General features: G+C 42.8%; 1 protein-coding gene across 3 annotated transcripts in view; it reads left to right on the top strand.

Annotated features, from left to right (window-relative positions):
- The window catches only part of Znf521 (zinc finger protein 521), a 273,551-nt gene that overhangs the window by 235,130 nt on the left and 21,253 nt on the right, over nucleotides 1-17,168 (top strand). For all 3 annotated transcript variants that reach the window (XM_051202004.1, XM_051202003.1, XM_051202002.1), the window contains 2 exons: nucleotides 9,318-9,449; nucleotides 11,806-11,921. In XM_051202004.1, the coding sequence (XP_051057961.1) occupies nucleotides 9,318-9,449; nucleotides 11,806-11,921 (248 nt within the window). The remainder of the gene's footprint in view (nucleotides 1-9,317; nucleotides 9,450-11,805; nucleotides 11,922-17,168) is intronic.

Raw genomic sequence — 17,168 nt, 5'->3', positions numbered from 1 at the left:
AAAATGCAAAGATTTCTCCTTAAGAATGCCCAACCTGTGGCTATTCGGGCTAACATTGCAGAAGCTGTTGAATCTCACTCCTTCTCTTTGTCCTGATTTCTACTTCTTTTGCTTTTTCTTTTTTTTTTTTTTTTTTTATCAGCAGCAGTAGCAGGCTGTGCTTTCTAGCAAAGATAAACAGCTTTTCAGTGTTTGGAGACTTTTTCCACATAGCTAGTGGCCTTATGCCAAACAGCAGAAGATTTAAAAAAAAAAAAAAAAGAAGAAGAAGAAGAAGGGAAAGCAAAGGCCCTGACCCTTGCTGAAAACTCGACCCAGCACTGTGGAAACAATTCCTAAAGTGCCTGCGTCTGCTTCACAGTTCCACGGCTGCCCACGCTGTGCAGCTTGGTGTTGACAGCTACACCTCTCGGTTCTCAAAGATGTTTCCCCACAGATTTAACACCCAGCAGGTTGCATTTAGTTTATGTTGCATGAACTGTCCTCTTCCAATTTTGCCAACCAATGTATGTTTAGGATGTTTTCTTTCCTTTTTTTTTTTTTTTTGTTTGTTTGTTTGTTTGTTTGTTTTTGTTTTCTTTGGTTAGTTTTAGTTTGGTACAAGAAAATAAATTTACATGTGCTACTGCCAGTCCAGAAGACCCAGATGCAAACATATCAATAGTTGGGTATTTGATGTCAAACCAGAGAGTCTGTGGGCTAATGGAACTTCGTCATAAAAGGACATCAGCTGTTAATGAAGTTGTTCAGCCCTGGGACATAGTAAACTGTGTGTCTTTTATACATGTGCTTTACCAGGTGTGGTAGAACACTCTTATAATAGCAGGGCTACAGAAGTGAGACAGGTCCCTAGTACTAGCTGGCCAACCACCTCTACTCTACTCAGTAAGCTTCTGGTTAGTCAAAGACCCTGTCTCAATAAACAAGGTACATGCAGTTCCTGAGGAACTCTGGCGTACACACACTCACACACGTGCGCACACACACACACACACACACACACACACACACACACACACACGCACACGCACTTGTGCACACATATGCCAATACAAATACACACCAAAAAAGGAAGGAAGGGAGGAAAGAAGGAAGAGAGAGGGGCGGATGGACACTTGCTTATATATCATGGCACATAGTTCAGACTTCTTTGTAACCTATGGAAAAAGGAGTCCTATTTATGTGTATGTGTGACCCATGGACTGTTGTGGAGTGTGGCATGGATCAGTGCATCAAGCATACCCTTCCCTTCCTGAGTCTTGCAATGCTGCATGAAGTAGCGAATAACACAATGCAACACCCAGTGCCCCCTTGGTTTGAAGATGCCCTGGACTGCCATTCAACTGTCTCCTAGGAAGGCAGTAGGAAGGTGAAGTGTGTTCTTGAGTGGAGGAGCCCCTGTTTCTGATCACTGGGAGCACGCCGTGCAAAATGCAAGTCATAGTTTTCAACTTGGCCTTGTGTCCTTATGTATTTTCTCAGAGAGAGGGGATGGGGAGGGAGGGAGGGAGAGAGAGGTCAGAGAAGCACTCAATATAAGATAAGGAGAACTTATTTCAAAAAAAAAAAAAAAAGATTCAAAGATTCTTTCTTGTATCCTCTTCATGGAAACTGGATGCCTTTCCATCTGGCGCTGTGGTGGAGACTCAGCCAAAGCTTTGTAACAAGAAGCCAGACTTGTGAGAGCAAGAAGTTTCTGTCAGACCTAGCAGGTGCCTTTCAAGCCTAACTGTTCTTCCCTATTCCTAGCCTGCACGTTGTTTACACAGACATTATTTTTCTGTGTGTATGTGTGGGTGGGTTAGCTGGTAGATGATGCACATGCATGAGGGGACCAGAGGTCAGCCTCAGGTGTGTTCTTCAGGAGCCATTCATCATGTCCTTTGAGACAGTCTCTCACTGGGACCTGGGGCTGTCTGATTACTCTAGGTTACCTGGCCAGTGAGCTCTAAGACTCTACCTCCTTAGCAATGGCATTAAAAGCACATGCTTGTTATGAGTAGTTTTTCCCCGCCGGTCTGGTCCCACCACCTTGCCAACCCCAAATAATACACTGAGACACAGTATTAGATATTAGAAATGCTGTTGGCCAGTTACTATCATTTCTTATTGGCTAGCTCTGTCTTAAATATTAACCCATTTCTATTAATATAAGTATTTCCTCGTGGTCTTATCTTACTGGAGAGAGGGGCTGACATTCTACTCTCCGTCCTCCATCTTGAAACTCCTCCCTACTACTTCCTCTCTCCTCCTAGTCTTCTAGTCCCACCTATCTTGCTTTCCTACTGGCCAACAGTGCTTTATTCATTAACCAATAAGAGAAACATATTTACAGAGTGACATCTCCCATCACGTGCTACCATCTTCAACATTTTTAAATGAATTTTAAGTGACCCCCCCCCGTGTGTGTGTGTGTGTGTGTGTGTGTGTGTGTGTTATCCACAAGAGTTCAGGTGCAGGTGCCCACTGAGGTCTGAAGTGTCAGATCTCCCTGGAGCTCATCTTACAGGTAATTGTGACCCTTTGGGATATGGGTGCTAGAAGCTGACCTCGGGTCTTCTGCAAGGAAGGTATGGGCTCTTAAGCACTGAGCCACCTCTCCTGACTTTGTCCCTGGGTTCCAAGGAATGAACTCCAGTCCTAGTGCCCCTGATTAAGCCATCTCTGGTCCCCATGCTTGTATTTCCTTCTTCTTCATTTGCTTATCAATGGTTCTTTTGGGTTGGAGGCTTTCTACAAAGTTTCATGGGAGCTATTCCCAGTAACTTCTGTTGTTCAACCAAAGCATTTAAGGGCAAACAAAGTTCTCGCCTCTTAAGTCTGTTTGGTAGCACCGTATGTTTTCGCTGAGATTTCAGCCATGAGGCCCACCCATGTTTAGACTGATAAAGAGGAAAAGACATCACTACAAGTGTAGGGTATTGGTCAGACTAGGGAGTTATCTTAGTCTGTGTGCTTGTCCCAGCCCCCACGTGTCCCAAACAAAACAGGGCTGCTGAGTCCTTGAGGTGAGAGGACAGCCACCTTTTCAGTGTTTCATTGTTTGTCATTTAAGCAACATTCCCCTGCTTCCCTCCTCCATGAGCATATTCTAATGGGCATCCATTCACACGACCTGTTATAATAGCCAAGGCCTGGGACAATATTGCATCCTAGAGCATCTAAAATCCCCCTGCCTGCCTTTCCCACCCCTACCCACCTGGACCCCCTGCTAGTTTCCAAGCTGCTGATGTTTATGGGGCCCTAGGCAGCCCCTGGGCTCTTTCAAATCTGCTGGGTACTATGCAGCCTACCCCAGTTGAATCATTTCCTGCTCCTGTCCTGCTGATAATGAGAAGTTCAAGACAGGAAACAACAGTGTCACTACCAGTGAGTGGCTTTGCTTAGAAAGTCCAAAAGCATTGCAGCTTTTAGACAATTGGAAAAAAAAATCAGGACCAGAGAGGCTGGCACCTCTCCCGTCTCCTCAGAGTACTGTTGTAGCTTGAGCATAGGGGATGCATGGATAACATTTGGCTTTCCCTGAGATTCCCGTGGCTTAGGTACTTTGTGCATAGAGGGTCACCACCTGGGTCACTGGTTCATGACTCACATTCCTGGGGCCTTTTCCTTTGTATTGTAAGAAGTCTTATCCTTAATGTCCCTCTCAGTGGTTGAGGAATCCTGACAGAAGCAAAAGTCGCCATATTGCCACTGAGAAATCTTTCACAGAGTACCTGTCGTCAGTCTTAGGGCAATTCCATTTTCATGTTAAATTCTTCCAAGTCCAGAACTTTCTAGCCAGTGTGAAGGGGGGAAAGGTTCATATACTGTTCAGTTCTCTCCAATTCTGCTTTACTCGGGGGCTTAATGACTAATCTACTGGCAGACTTTGCAGCCTAAGTCCTTTCTCCACTGCCAAATTAGTACGTTGGTGTGTTGACGTTACAGCTGTGAAATATGTGTGGTGTGTAACTCAACAAATTACCGTGGCCAGAGTGCCGCAGACCTGAGAAAGAATGGCATGTGTGTGCGTGGCAAATTGCAGTGCAGGCTGCCTATTTTTCTAGCCCTGGTTTCCAGGGTGAGCCAGTGTAGCCGAGGGCTGGGTTTGTCATGTATGCCTTTGCTTTGTTAGTCCTCAGACCCCTGGCTTACAAATGTGTGCTTGGAAATTAACTCAGGGAAGAAGCAAAGCAAAGCCTGGCAGGGGCGGGGGTGGGTGTTGGGAATTGGTCTAGGGCATCGTTTTCTCGGGTTTAAAAAATATATGTGTGTGAGCATAGAGTGCTGCACACATTCGAACTGGGGGTGGGGGTGGGGTGGGGGGGACAAATTACAACTGCAGGGCATCTGGTTCCTTGGCTGGGATTCTGAGGGTAGAGTTCACTCCCTGTCAGATCAGAGATTTTTAAGGATGGTCCCTGTCACATGATAATGTGGGGTGAGGGTGGACTTTAGAGATTTCTGTAGTAGAAGAGTCTGGAAGGTCCCTTCCAGCCATTCTTGAGACTAAATAGAAGGGGTTCTACTTATAAACCATTAAAATTTGTCCCCAGTAATGGCTCTGGTATTGATAAGATGATGTAAAAGGGGCCCCTAGTGATTTTTAAGATAACAACTGCATGTAACTCAGCCACTGGATTTTTGCTTGTAGCATCTCTGGATTTTTGTTTTTTATTCAAGTAAGAGGGGTATAAAACATGGCACGCATTGTCCGTAGGCTGGGAGGGGAGGGAGGCACGCCATTGTCTAAAGCTTATTCTGAGATATCAGTGTCTTGTGTTAGGCTCGGTGGCCCTGTGCTGTGCTGCAGCATCTGAGTGGTGACCGTTAGCTCTTTGCTGACGTTCAGCTGATTAATTAAGAGTTCTGTGGGTTCTGAGTTGACAGTGGACAGAGAAAGAACCCCCTACCTTGAACTGGCTCTGGTTGAGATAGAATGAGTATTTGCATGGAGCACAAAGCTCGTCACAATTCATCACGCTTCTCAGGGAATGAGGTTGCACACCAATTACACATGCAGACTCATTCCTTGAAACATTTAATATGGGAGTAAATATTTACATGAGTCTCAGACTCTTATGTAGACTTGATTCTTGTTTACATTTATGTTCACACTTACATAAAGATTAGCAAATGAAAATAATTGTTTTAGCTCTGATTTCTATATATGTGACATCATTTCTCAATTATGCCCAAGCATCCTTGGCCCTCCCTTGCAGTCAGTAGCCAGGAAAGCGATCTGTAAGCCTCTGTATGTGCTCAGTAAGGAGAAGGCCACGCTTGCCTCTTATGCATGTCACTGGGCACCCACATAGCTGCCAGAATGCCAGACGTGGGGATGCTGTGTGCACTCTGAAGTGTGCTCTCTGTGGTTTTACTCTCCCTTTCCTAGCACTACTTTCTATTTTCATGTTTATTGGACCAGAATACTTCCACACTTAATGTGTTTTTCTCTATGCCATCATATTGCTCATTTCCTATCTACCTTTTAGCTACAACAATTCCAATTTTGTAATGGTCTTTATGATTAAGCACAGAAAGATATCTCTCTCCCTCCCTCTCACCTCCATCCTTCCCTCCTTCCCTCCCTCCTTCCCTGTTCGGTATTCCTTTAGAGTAACATGCAGAGATAACTTATACTTATGGTAGGAAGCCTGGAGAATATAGATAAACAGAAAGCATAGGATGAAACATCTAGAAATTCTATTCAAAGATCCTACCTACAACTCTTCATATATATATATAAAAAAAAAAAGAACAGGACTATGCTAGCCTATTATAGCCTTAATGAAATATTGTAATGGTTATTAAGTCAATTGAGTCTGAATCTCTTTTTAATAAATGAGTCAGACTGTATTATCCAATTACTGTCAGCTGCTACCTTTCCAGAGAGGAGAAACGGTGATTTTGATTGAATTTTTTAAGCTCTCTGGCACCTTTAAGAAAGAGAAAGCAAGTTGCAAGTGTCAGCTTCCGGGCAGATCCCACTTGCAATTGAAATTGGAGGTGTTGATAGTACCACCCCATGGGCACCAACTGCTTAAAGAAACAACTTTTTGCAAGGAACTGGCCCTTAATGCAGATGTAGCCCTCCATGATGTGGTTTTCGGTTCTTTAACAGCGAGATGCTGTTGACCACCCAGGTGAGCACAGAACCCATGAGGGCAGATTCAACAGGGCCGCTGTTTGAAGCTACTCTTGTGATTCTCCTTATCATGAAGTTGTATCAGCATTCTCTTACTGCCGCCCGTCATCAGTTAGAAGAGAAAGGAAAGGTTCAGACTGCCGTAGACATAGCTGCTCTGGTCCCTATTGTAGCCCCTGGGCTCCTATGTCTGAATTCTTGCTTCTCAGCTGTTGGCCCCTGTTTAGGAAGATTGTGGCCACTTCAAGAAGCAGAGACTAGCTATGAGAAATGGGTCACTGAGGAGCTGGCCTTAGGGGTTACCCCCTGTTCCAACTCCACCCAGAGCCTCTACTTCCTGACTCCCCCAAATGGAACAAGCATGGGTAACAAACTCCACCCACACAGCCGGAGCGCCAGCTGTTGCGTCCACTCCCTTGCTTGATCAGCTGTGCTCCCCTAATGCTGTGACCCTCACTGTAGCTGCCTCTGCAGGCTTTTTGTCCTGGTGACAACTGAGAGAAGTGTCTCCTACAGCACCCTACCTTCTTGGCATGCAGTTGTCACTGTGATAGTGGCCCAGAGTGAGGATGGGAAGAGCGGGTGAGGATGGCGAGGGTTCTCACCATCCTTTGGGGCTTACCGTTAGCTGAGTAGCAATTTAGATGTAGTTCTCTCCTACTCAGATAACTTGGAGATCTGTTTATTGGGGGGAAATCTCACTGTTTGTCCTGCAAATAGAAAGGACTTGTAATATCTTTTCAATATTATAATGTGCTTTAAAACGGTGAAAGTAACGATTGCTGTCACTGGTGTCCCTAAGGCACTCTGCAAACAAAGGGTAGAATCTTTGAAAAATAAGTCTGCGCTAATAATACATAAGTAACTCCATGGCTGACTGTCTCCTTTCTTGATCCTTTTGACTAACTTTATATTATGTAGCTTTTGGGATACTGCTTTATTTACCCTGGGCTGGGAAAAGAAAAAATGGATAAGAACATTTTCTTTGCACTCGTACAGACATACCTTATTCACTTTTCTTATTATTTTACATACAAGGTGTGTAGTCAAAAGGGAGAGTGCCACATTAAAAAGCACTGTGACTTGCATACTCCCTTTATGTACATGTAACTGTCAGCCACTGTCCCCAAGGGGGGGAAAAAAAATCTCACCAAGACTGGTCATGTGACTTAACACTCTGATAACCCAAGAACTCAGAAGAGTCATGCCCTGGCTCATACCCATTGCTACACACAGCTACACCTTCGTTCTCATCGACAAAAAAGTAGGAAAAGAGAAAGAAAACCGTATTAATCGCTATTTTTCTTATGTACTTATTGAGCGCAATTTGGAAAAGCAGGCCTAATTTTTAAATGGCGTTTTGAAATTAAAACTATTTAGTATCCTTTTACTGTTCAAAATAAAATTGTACCATAATATTTAGGAAATTTTAAAACCTGGTAAATATTTCTGGTTATATTTGATGAATCAGTTCTCTGCAATAAATGGCGTTTCGAATATCTCTTAATGACTACAATTTGGGAAATTTTTTGGTGACTTTAGGATTTAAAAGAAAAGAACAGATTAAACAAAAGAAAGAACAATTGATTTTATATAATCCCTAAAGCTTTTTGTATAACCCCCCTGCTGTGTCAGTAGGCACAATTAAACTTCGCCTTACATAATTATAATCAAGGCGTTTGCTATGCCACCCAAATACAGAGTGGGTTTCTATGTCCTGTGAAATGTAGACTGCACTGGAGGCTTAATTAGTGCTTTGCTTGCTCCTTGTACAGATTCCTGTCCTCTGCTTCAGAAGACTCACACTTAAGTGAGAAGAAAGATTAGGAATACAAATAGAGTGATTCCGCTGCTAGTTAGCTAATAATAATTCACTTTGTAATTGGACCTTCGCATTGGCAGATCCCAACTGGTGAAGCTCCTCTGCAGGAATTTGCCTTTGAATTGGGAAAATGCCTTTGGAGATTAGATTTGCTGTTCCTAGGGTGTAAAGATATCTTACACTCCTGGTCTTAGGGTGTCTGACAGAGATGCCTCTTAGGAACATCTCTAACTTTTGCAAATAGAAAAAAAAAAAATATGACAGTGTAACAGCGTAGGCTACAGTGTAGCCTCTGACCTTTGCTCTTTCTAACAAGTCATCTTGGGGATAGATGGCAGGTGTATGCTATGTCATAGCCTGTATGTAAGATTGTGAACCCTGAGCCCAGACTGCCTGGTCTATGTTCTAGCTCCTTTAATTATTAGCGCCTCTGACTCAGAGAAAAAAATCTAAGTTCTCAGGATCATGGATGGCTTTCTCGCCTCTTAAGTGGGTGTAGTAACAGCATTCCTTGTGAGCTGTTGTGAAGTTGAATGGATCTGTTTGCAACTCTGGAAATGCAGTAAGCTGTGTCATTCACCTGGTTGTTAGCCTTAGTGAGGGGGACGCTGTCTAGCTAGACTGTGAACTGTTAATTTCTCAATTGTCAGCCAATCAAAATCCTTCTGCTGCCATCTTATGATAGCTAATGGTCTAGAACCTGTCAAAAATGAGCCTGGATCTCTGAAAAGTAGAGACGAAACAGGTAGACAGTAGAAGCCAGGGGCAAAATTAGAAGTGCCATGCAAAGTTGAGGGATCAGTGACCAGGGGTTGAATATGATGGGCTAAGAATGCAAAGCAGAAAAAGACATACTGGTAAATTGCCCTATGAACTAATGTTTCAGAATTGCCAGAGCATCTTGCAGCAGCAGTAGTCTATACTAGAGGAATACGTGGAAAAACTATGATCAGGAATAGAAAAAGCTTTACAGCCTTCTGGGCAAACAAAGGAGCTGGAAATCATTCCACTTTTCTATCTCTTCTTTCTTTTAGACATTTAGAAGCATAGAGCCCATAAAACCATGATGATTAAAGTAGAAACCTTGCTATTGATACATTAAAAGCCTCAACGTAAAATATGATTTCTGATTATTGGCTCTTAAATTTTAAATGTTTTAAATCGCTTTAAACTCAACAGTAATGCAAGATGGCAGGAAACTGTACCTACTACTACATGTTTAGGGATCAGGCATGTTCTGGGTGGTATAGCTATTCACAGCTCCACATTGATGTTGGCTGACAGCAAGAGCTTGCAATGAGAGGTACCCTTGGCCTGTGGTAGACATTATGGGTTTCACCTCTTCTGTCGTGTTTTCCTCAACAGATGAAGGACTGAACCATGAGTGCAAACTCTGTAGCCAGACCTTCGACTCCCCTGCCAAGCTCCAGTGCCACCTGATAGAGCACAGCTTTGAAGGGATGGGGGGCACCTTCAAGTGCCCTGTCTGTTTCACAGGTAAGAAACCTCTTAAAGCCAAATCCCATCCTGTGTGCTCTGACCCCGCCATCCCAACTATACCTCCCACTGCTTGGCCTTTTCCAGCAACCACTCCAGTTCAATGGGGGAGATGTTTGATTCTGATGATTAGCATTATTGATTGCTTTGGAGACTGATTGTGCAGGTTAACTGTCAGGATGAACAAATGGCATTTCAAGCTCTCACCCGGCTTTACGGTTTCCACTTGGAAAATGACGTCCATATAGGGTTCGCTCTGTTTCCTCTCCATGTTAAAAGGTTACCAAGGCCAGACTTCTTTCCAGTCACTCAGTGTTCAACTGAAATTGTGGTACTGGCGCTCAACATGTGTGTGACCTCAACCTGGAGAATGTTACAACACCTTCATGAAAAGTGTGTGTGTGTTTGTGTTCGTGTGTAATACTCCCAGACTGCTTTGGAACAGTAAGCAGATTAAAGGAGATGTTTATTTGTTGGGAAATTGGATTTTAAAAGTTGACAGAACTTTACAATTTTAGGAAATCTTTATTAGATGTTACAGTGGTACAGTTGTCAGAGATAACCAGACACACACACACACACACACACACACACACACACACACACACATCTGAACTTATTATTGGAAGCTTATGAAAGCTGAAGTATGATCACACATGTTTCTGCTGCTGCCCCAAGAAGATCAAGGCTACTTTAAAAATCCTCAGTGATTATTTTGCATCTGTCTGGGTCTTGGTGGCCAAGTCCGTCAACAAAAAGAATATATGTGTAGATGAAGAGCTATAGGTATCTTGCCCTCAAAAGAAACTTATTTGTTTGCAGAGCAAAATCTCAGTCAATGATTATTTCCCTCGCTGCACCCAGCCTGTAGATTTATGTTCTGTAATAAAATAGAAGCATGGGGTTACACCCATTCATCCCTCATGCTAGTCACACCCTAAGTATGTTGATGGCTGTGCCTGTAACATGAGCTTTCGCACACCCATTTCATCCACTAATCCTTCTATCTCTTTTGTTTACTCTTTCAATTTTTTTTTTATTAAAGCTGTTGTGACACTGTCACCATGAATATGAATTTTAAGATGCAAAGAGCCAGGAGTTCGGGTCCTTTGTCCAGGAACCTAATAAGTCTTCATAAAAGAAAACTGGATCAAGTCTCCACAATTAAGTGTTATAATAAAATAATTCTTTCATGGTGTAGCCAGAGCCTCATAAAACATGTGAAGTTATATGGGCATAAGTTGCAAACCTGGATAAAAATCCCATTTTTGTTGTTACTGAGCTAAGTAAAGAAACAATGCCACATCAAGAACACTCTGGATTTCTGTATAGACCGATCTGATTGTTTTATCGTATCTTGAAGTAGTTTGGAAATAACAATTAAGAAAAATAAAACCTTCCTTCCGATATAAAGTATGTTGGGTGCAAAAGGAAAGCTGAAAGGTCTTTTGGTTTTGCTTTTTTTTTTTTTTTAACATAATGAGAAATGTGATTAAAATGTATGACTCACAAGAACAATACTGTAATATTATAGGTTGTCTGGCAATTAGAATAATTTTAATGATCAGAGTGGAGTCAAAGTCAAATGGCAGCATCTTTAATAAATCCTTTCCCTGCCTATACAGATTAATATTGTAGATGCAAACTTTTTTAGGTCACAGTGCACCAGGCATCCATCAGAAGTCAGCTCTGCCAACCCAAACAGCGCCTCTGGCATATACAATTTAATTATTAATAGTATGTCTCCTAGGTAAACTGTTACATAGTCTTAGGGCCTTGTTTTGTAGTCATTAAAATTGAACATGTTTATATTATTGAAACCCTTGCATTCCGTGTGTAGGCCGAGCTGATCTTAAAGTATCCAAAGAGAATTTACCTGCCGTTCTGTTGCACATTTATAGACAGTGCCCCAGAGTAGCTGGGGGATATCATTTTTAGCATTAACACATTTAAATGGAGAACTGTTTGCTAGCTATAACTTTAGGCAAATGCAATAAACAGGTTTGGGCAGCCATGATTTCTTAACCTGTAGGTTTCTGCGAAGCAGGAGTCATTTCTTATGGGACAGAGCTATGTATTTGACAATTCTTGGCCTTTATTTTCAAAGATTTATAGGGGAACAAGGCCTCCATAAACCACTGCTTTGGAGTTGGTTTGGGTGCTGGGGAGAGAGCATCCTTACAAAGGCCAGAGATCCTGAGCTGCTGTGATCCTGCTCTCCCCAGATGTCAGGGGCCAGTCATGGGCAGGAGGCATGCCATTAGTATTCCCTGCAGCCTGTTCATGATGAGACCTCCGCTCAGAGCTCAGCAGAAGCACAGTAGTAACCCAAGCTTCCATCTCTTTGTCATTTCAGTGTTTGTCCAAGCTAACAAGTTGCAGCAGCATATATTCTCTGCCCATGGACAAGAAGACAAGATCTATGACTGCACGCAATGTCCACAGAAGTTTTTCTTCCAAACAGAGCTGCAGGTAATGGTCTTGTGGGGAAGGGCTGGGTTTAAGCCCACTTGTTACTCTCACAGGGCATTGCAACTGTGGATTCAGAATCTCTCTTACTCTGGGCTACTATGATGCTCTTGTGTGTTTGGGGGCAAAAAGAAAATTAGAGACCAGATTAATAGACACCAAAATAATTTTGCCTCTGGCTGCTGTCAATCATGAAAAGAACTAGAAGAGACCTATAATTGGACCTTCTGACCCAGCATGAAAGATGTAGGGGTCAGGTTTATTGGATGGCGGGATCGTTCACCTCACTTGTCATAGCTCATTCTCCCAAGTCCTGTTTTATTCATGCTGTTTTCCCACTGGGAGCCATGCTGGATGGATATCCAGTCCTTGCTGTCCAGAAGATTGAACACTGTAAGGGGAGAGACGGAGGGAGGAGAAGAATGGAAGAGACTATACTCTTGTCTTGTCCAGGATGTATTTGTTCCACATCAGGGCCACTGAGTAATTACTACTGAAAAACCACAGCTTTGGGGTTGAAGTCTGAGCACCCCAAGGTGTTGGCTTGGCCCTTAAGTGTACCCTTTACTAAATATATGATCTTGGTCTATGAATTCTCTGAACCTCAGATACAAAGGAAAAAGAAATAAACTTCACACTTACAGGTTGTTATAAGGTGAAAATGAAATCATAGGTATACATATAAGCTATAAAACATGACTTTTTGGTTGCTTGGGCGACTCAGAAATAGTAGCTAGAAATAGGAGTCAAGAGACGGGGCCGAGGGTGGTGGTTCAGCAGTACAGTACTTGCTGTTATACACAAGACATTAGGTTAACCCAGGTATCACACAAGAGTGGGCGAAGGAGAATGAGATTCAAAGGGCTTGGTGACATGTGCCAGCGATCCCAGGATCACAAGTTCAAGGCCTGCCCCACAAACAGGAACTATGAGGTCACAAAGACACTCTGCCTCAAGAAAAGGAGGAGAAATAAAGACACAGAAACCTGGATTCTGTTCCAGAATTGTCACTTAAAAGGGGAACATGCCTCTTTTCCTGCCTTTTGCATCTTCAAAGAAAAAGAAATGGAATATCCTCATGAGTAAATTTCCTCTGGGAAAAAGTGGGGCTGCACTTGGAACCTTTGAAATACCCTCCTCTTCCCTACACCCCTCCTGCCCTCTGGGGTACCTTTATGCCCTGGGGGGGGGTGGTTCTGGTGGTACAAGACTTAGAGTTAGAGGAGCTGCATATCAGAATAGAGACTCTACAGTTTTCTACTCAGTTATTGTTCTAAACAACTAAGTTAGATGACATTTAGCAGACAGATGAGCCCACTGAATTATACCATTGGCAGTGAAAGAAAACTAAAGTTGCTGTATTACATTTTATTACTTCTACCCACTGGATACCATCACATGTGTCCGCCAATTAATATAGAAAATAGCCTAAGTTGTGCTGGTATCATACTAAAATAGCATTACATTCCTTCTTTAACATGTGCTAAAGAGTAAATCATGCAGGGCTTGGTCCTCACGCCTCTGTCAAAGATCAAAACCCTCTACTGTTCCGTTGATTAGTATGTAAAATTTGAAACAGAATGAAATAACCTTTTGGGATGTAAGTTGTAGACATTGTGTAGAGACTGATGCCTAGCCAACATTGACATGCTTTTCCTTGGTCCTGTATGGATTAGATTCCAACCTGGTGTCTTTGGCTCAGTACTGTGGCGGTAGTGGCTTGTAACCCACACTAGACCAGACACAATTAGAAGCATCCTCTAAGACAAAAGGCTTTTGGAACATGGGGTCTTCACTCCCTTGCAGGGTCTTTCTGCAGCTCTCTGATCCTGGGAAGCCTCAAACACCTCAGACATTTCTTAAAGGACCTTAAAGAGCTGATTTATGTGGGTTTCCATCTATTGCTATTTCCTATAGTAATCCATTACTCTCCCTAACTTCTAGATTGAGAAGTGGGTCACATGTGGGGAGAAGGGGCTCTAAGAAGGGTGGAATCAGCAAACCTCCTTGTAGCCTCTTGAGGTGAAAAGGGTGTTTAACAAATAATGTCCAAAGCTGGAATGACATGATATTGATCTTTCAGATACCCTACAAGCATCTAGGCAACCACAGAGGTCCCTAAGATCCCCTGAGGTAGATGTTATAGAACACACTGCTCTCTCTCTGCTACCCTGGACACAGAGGTCCCTAGGAAACACTGAGTAAACGTTCTAGAACACACTGCTCTCTATGCCCCCCTGGACACAGAGGTCCCTAGGAAACATTGAGGTAAAATTTCTAGAACACACTGCTCTCTCTCTGCTACCCTGGGTCTCCATGGCCTCATGAAGTGGAACTTCTCTTTTGATACTTCTGACTCATTCAGTCTAATTGGGATGTGAACCAGAGGAGGTTTGCTGTGTGGTCCAGAGCTGTGGAACACGCATGTTTGTCTTGACATCAGTACCAATACTCTGCCTCTGTGTGAACCATTCCTTAAAAAAGAACAGCACTGGTGGCCACTAAGGATAATCTTTGCAAATCTGAGATGAAATATTGCATTTCTATTCAATGCTTTGGAAAGCTGTAATCTAGCCCTGGGAATATCTGAAGGTCTTTTCTAAAATGCTCAGTAATAGCAGTGGCTTTAGTTTCAGCAACAGTGAGAGGAAATGGATTAAAAGTTGAGTTGTTCTCACTTTGGCATGCTCACCCTAGAAGTCCGTGTGTCTCTCCTGTCAGTGTCCATATTACCTTAGAAAGTGAAATGCGTGTAGTTTTAAAATATTGATTCATTTCCCGAATAGAAAATAAATAGAAAACAGAGTTCTCTTCGTTGCTAGGATGCAGGAAAAATGAACTGAAACTAAGATGACAGTAGAAAATACTGTCATGAAAATAACAGAATGGAAGGGTGCAGCCAGTTTATCAGCTGCTGTCCTTTGTACCTTGAAATGTTTAAAAAAGTGTAAATCTTAAGCCACTTGAACTCGCCAACTTTTTCATAGTATTCAAGTTCAGAAGGGGCATTGCACAGGAGTGCAAGAAATTAAATCTCCAAGAACTGAGACTATGTTAGAGATCTTAAATCATTCCAATTATCTAACTCTTACTTTGGAGTAAGAGTAATGGGGTGAGCAGAATAAACATTCTAAACTTCTCAGGAGCACGGCGACGGAATATCCTTCAGGGATGCAAAATGATCTTAGAACTACCCCTTCACTATTTCACAGTTAAAATATGAAACAGCTTTTGTTGACAGTTACTTGCTGGTTGGATATAAAAATCTTCCTCCATGGATGGTGTTTATACATGTATACATGTGTGCTTCATGTAGGTGTGGATAGATGGGTAGATAACTGATAGAGCAAGCATGTTAAGGAAAGTTGCCACATTTTTGCATGAGAGTGCAGTTGTATAGACATGTATGTATAAATACAAATATGTATGGGTGTGTATTTTCATTATAACACATACAAAGCCAGTCCAGATTTGTCATTCCTCTTATGCTATCCCTTCTTTGGGGGACTGAGCACGCAATCTTATTCTTGAGCATCCTCAATTGTTGCTCTGTTTAGTCGGGCAATGGGAGCCCTCTTTCCATGGAATGCTCCGTGTAGGATACAGGACCATGCACCGTAAGTTTGCAGCCCTCCTCTTCAGCCAGCCCTGTAACCTCGGTGACCCAAAGTCTGGACATATAGGTATATAGCACTTCATTCTTACTGGGATCACATCCACCCACACCTACAGACTTTTGTGGGGAAACCTGATGTATTAGCCAATGCATGTGGCAGGGAAGGAAAGGTATTTGGGAATAAAAACCCATTATTTGAACAAATAGAACAACTTTATATTACTTGGAAAATAAATGAATGTGTTCAGGGTTTCTCGTGTTTCCCTAACAGACTGCAAGTTTTTTTGTTTTTTGGTTTTTTTTTTAAGCAGAATTTATGGGGCTGGAGAGATGGTTCAGCCATTAAGAGCAGTTATTGCTCTTACAATAGGACTTGAGTTTGGTTCCCAGCACCTAGGTCAGGCAGCTCACAACCAGCTATACATAACTCCCACTTCAGGAGCTATTATACCCTCTTCGAGCCTTCACAAGCCCCTCTATTAGTGTGTGCATGTGTGCATCCATGCACAAATAAATAAAACAGTAAAATAAATGTTCAAGGCAGAACATAGGACTGCTGCTTTAAGAGCATGATGTGGTCAAGAATAGGCACATTTGTGTCTAAAGCGTTTTATGCAGTGGTGGGCATTTTAAAAAAATCTGTCAAATGGGTCCACTTTCTTACAGCACAGCAGTCATTCTTCAGCTGATAGCTCTGGAAAACCTGGTATTGAGTGGCATTGGTAGGGGCAGTCATCCTCTCTTGGCTTCTGAGGAAGTCGGCCATCATGCAGGGATTTAATGGAAATTGGGGCAGTTCTTGCCATGGGGTGGAGCAGATTGGCCTAGCTGAGCTAGGACTAGGAGAAGCTGGAATTCCGGTTCATTTGCATGAGGTTGCTTTGTTGCCCCGTCCCTTCATTAAAAGACACGCAGGGGCTCCACACTGATGATTCGCCTGTCCCTTCTTTACCACAGCACACGCAGGGTCTCCACACTGAGAACATAGGAGTCATCTGGCATTGGTGGAGGGATGGGGGGGGGAGTTAAGACTTCCAGATATCACTACAGTTTAAATTTGTCAACACCTCTGCAGCTGTTTGATTTTTTCCCCCCTCAAATCACTTTTCAGCATGTCACCTGATTTTGATGCATATTTTTCATACCAGTTTCACCAGTGCTTAAGTTTTATGGTCACATTTCTGAAGGAAAAATGACTTGCTGTGTATGAGAAGGGACACACGGGGCTACTCAGCATTGAAAACGTTCACTGGGTCCCTTGCTGAGTGGCTCTCAGCTGTCCTTTCAATACAGGTGCTGCAATTATGAGCTTCGGATTATGAAATCATGTGTATTGAGGCACTTAGGAACCCTTTGTCCATAGAATTGCAAGCATGATACCATGATACCAATCATGCTGTGAGATGGCAAAACAATTCAGAATACATTTCCAGTCAACTTTCGAAGGTGTGATATAGATCAAGCATTCCTTTATGACAGGGTATGTAATCTGTTGTTAGGACTGACATTGTACCCTCCAGCCCAGAAGTCCTGGGAGGTACGCTTCCTGGAGTGGTAAGGAACACAGACATCAGACAGTCGTTGTCCAGTGCTTTCCTGGCATCCTACATTTCTAGTGCTGACCCAAGGAAGCA

Source organism: Phodopus roborovskii, unplaced genomic scaffold, assembly GCF_943737965.1.
Source record: "Phodopus roborovskii unplaced genomic scaffold, PHOROB, whole genome shotgun sequence".
Taxonomy (NCBI): Eukaryota; Metazoa; Chordata; class Mammalia; order Rodentia; family Cricetidae; genus Phodopus; species Phodopus roborovskii.
Note: the sequence above shows the minus strand (reverse complement) of the source record. Positions and strands in the feature narration are given on the sequence as shown.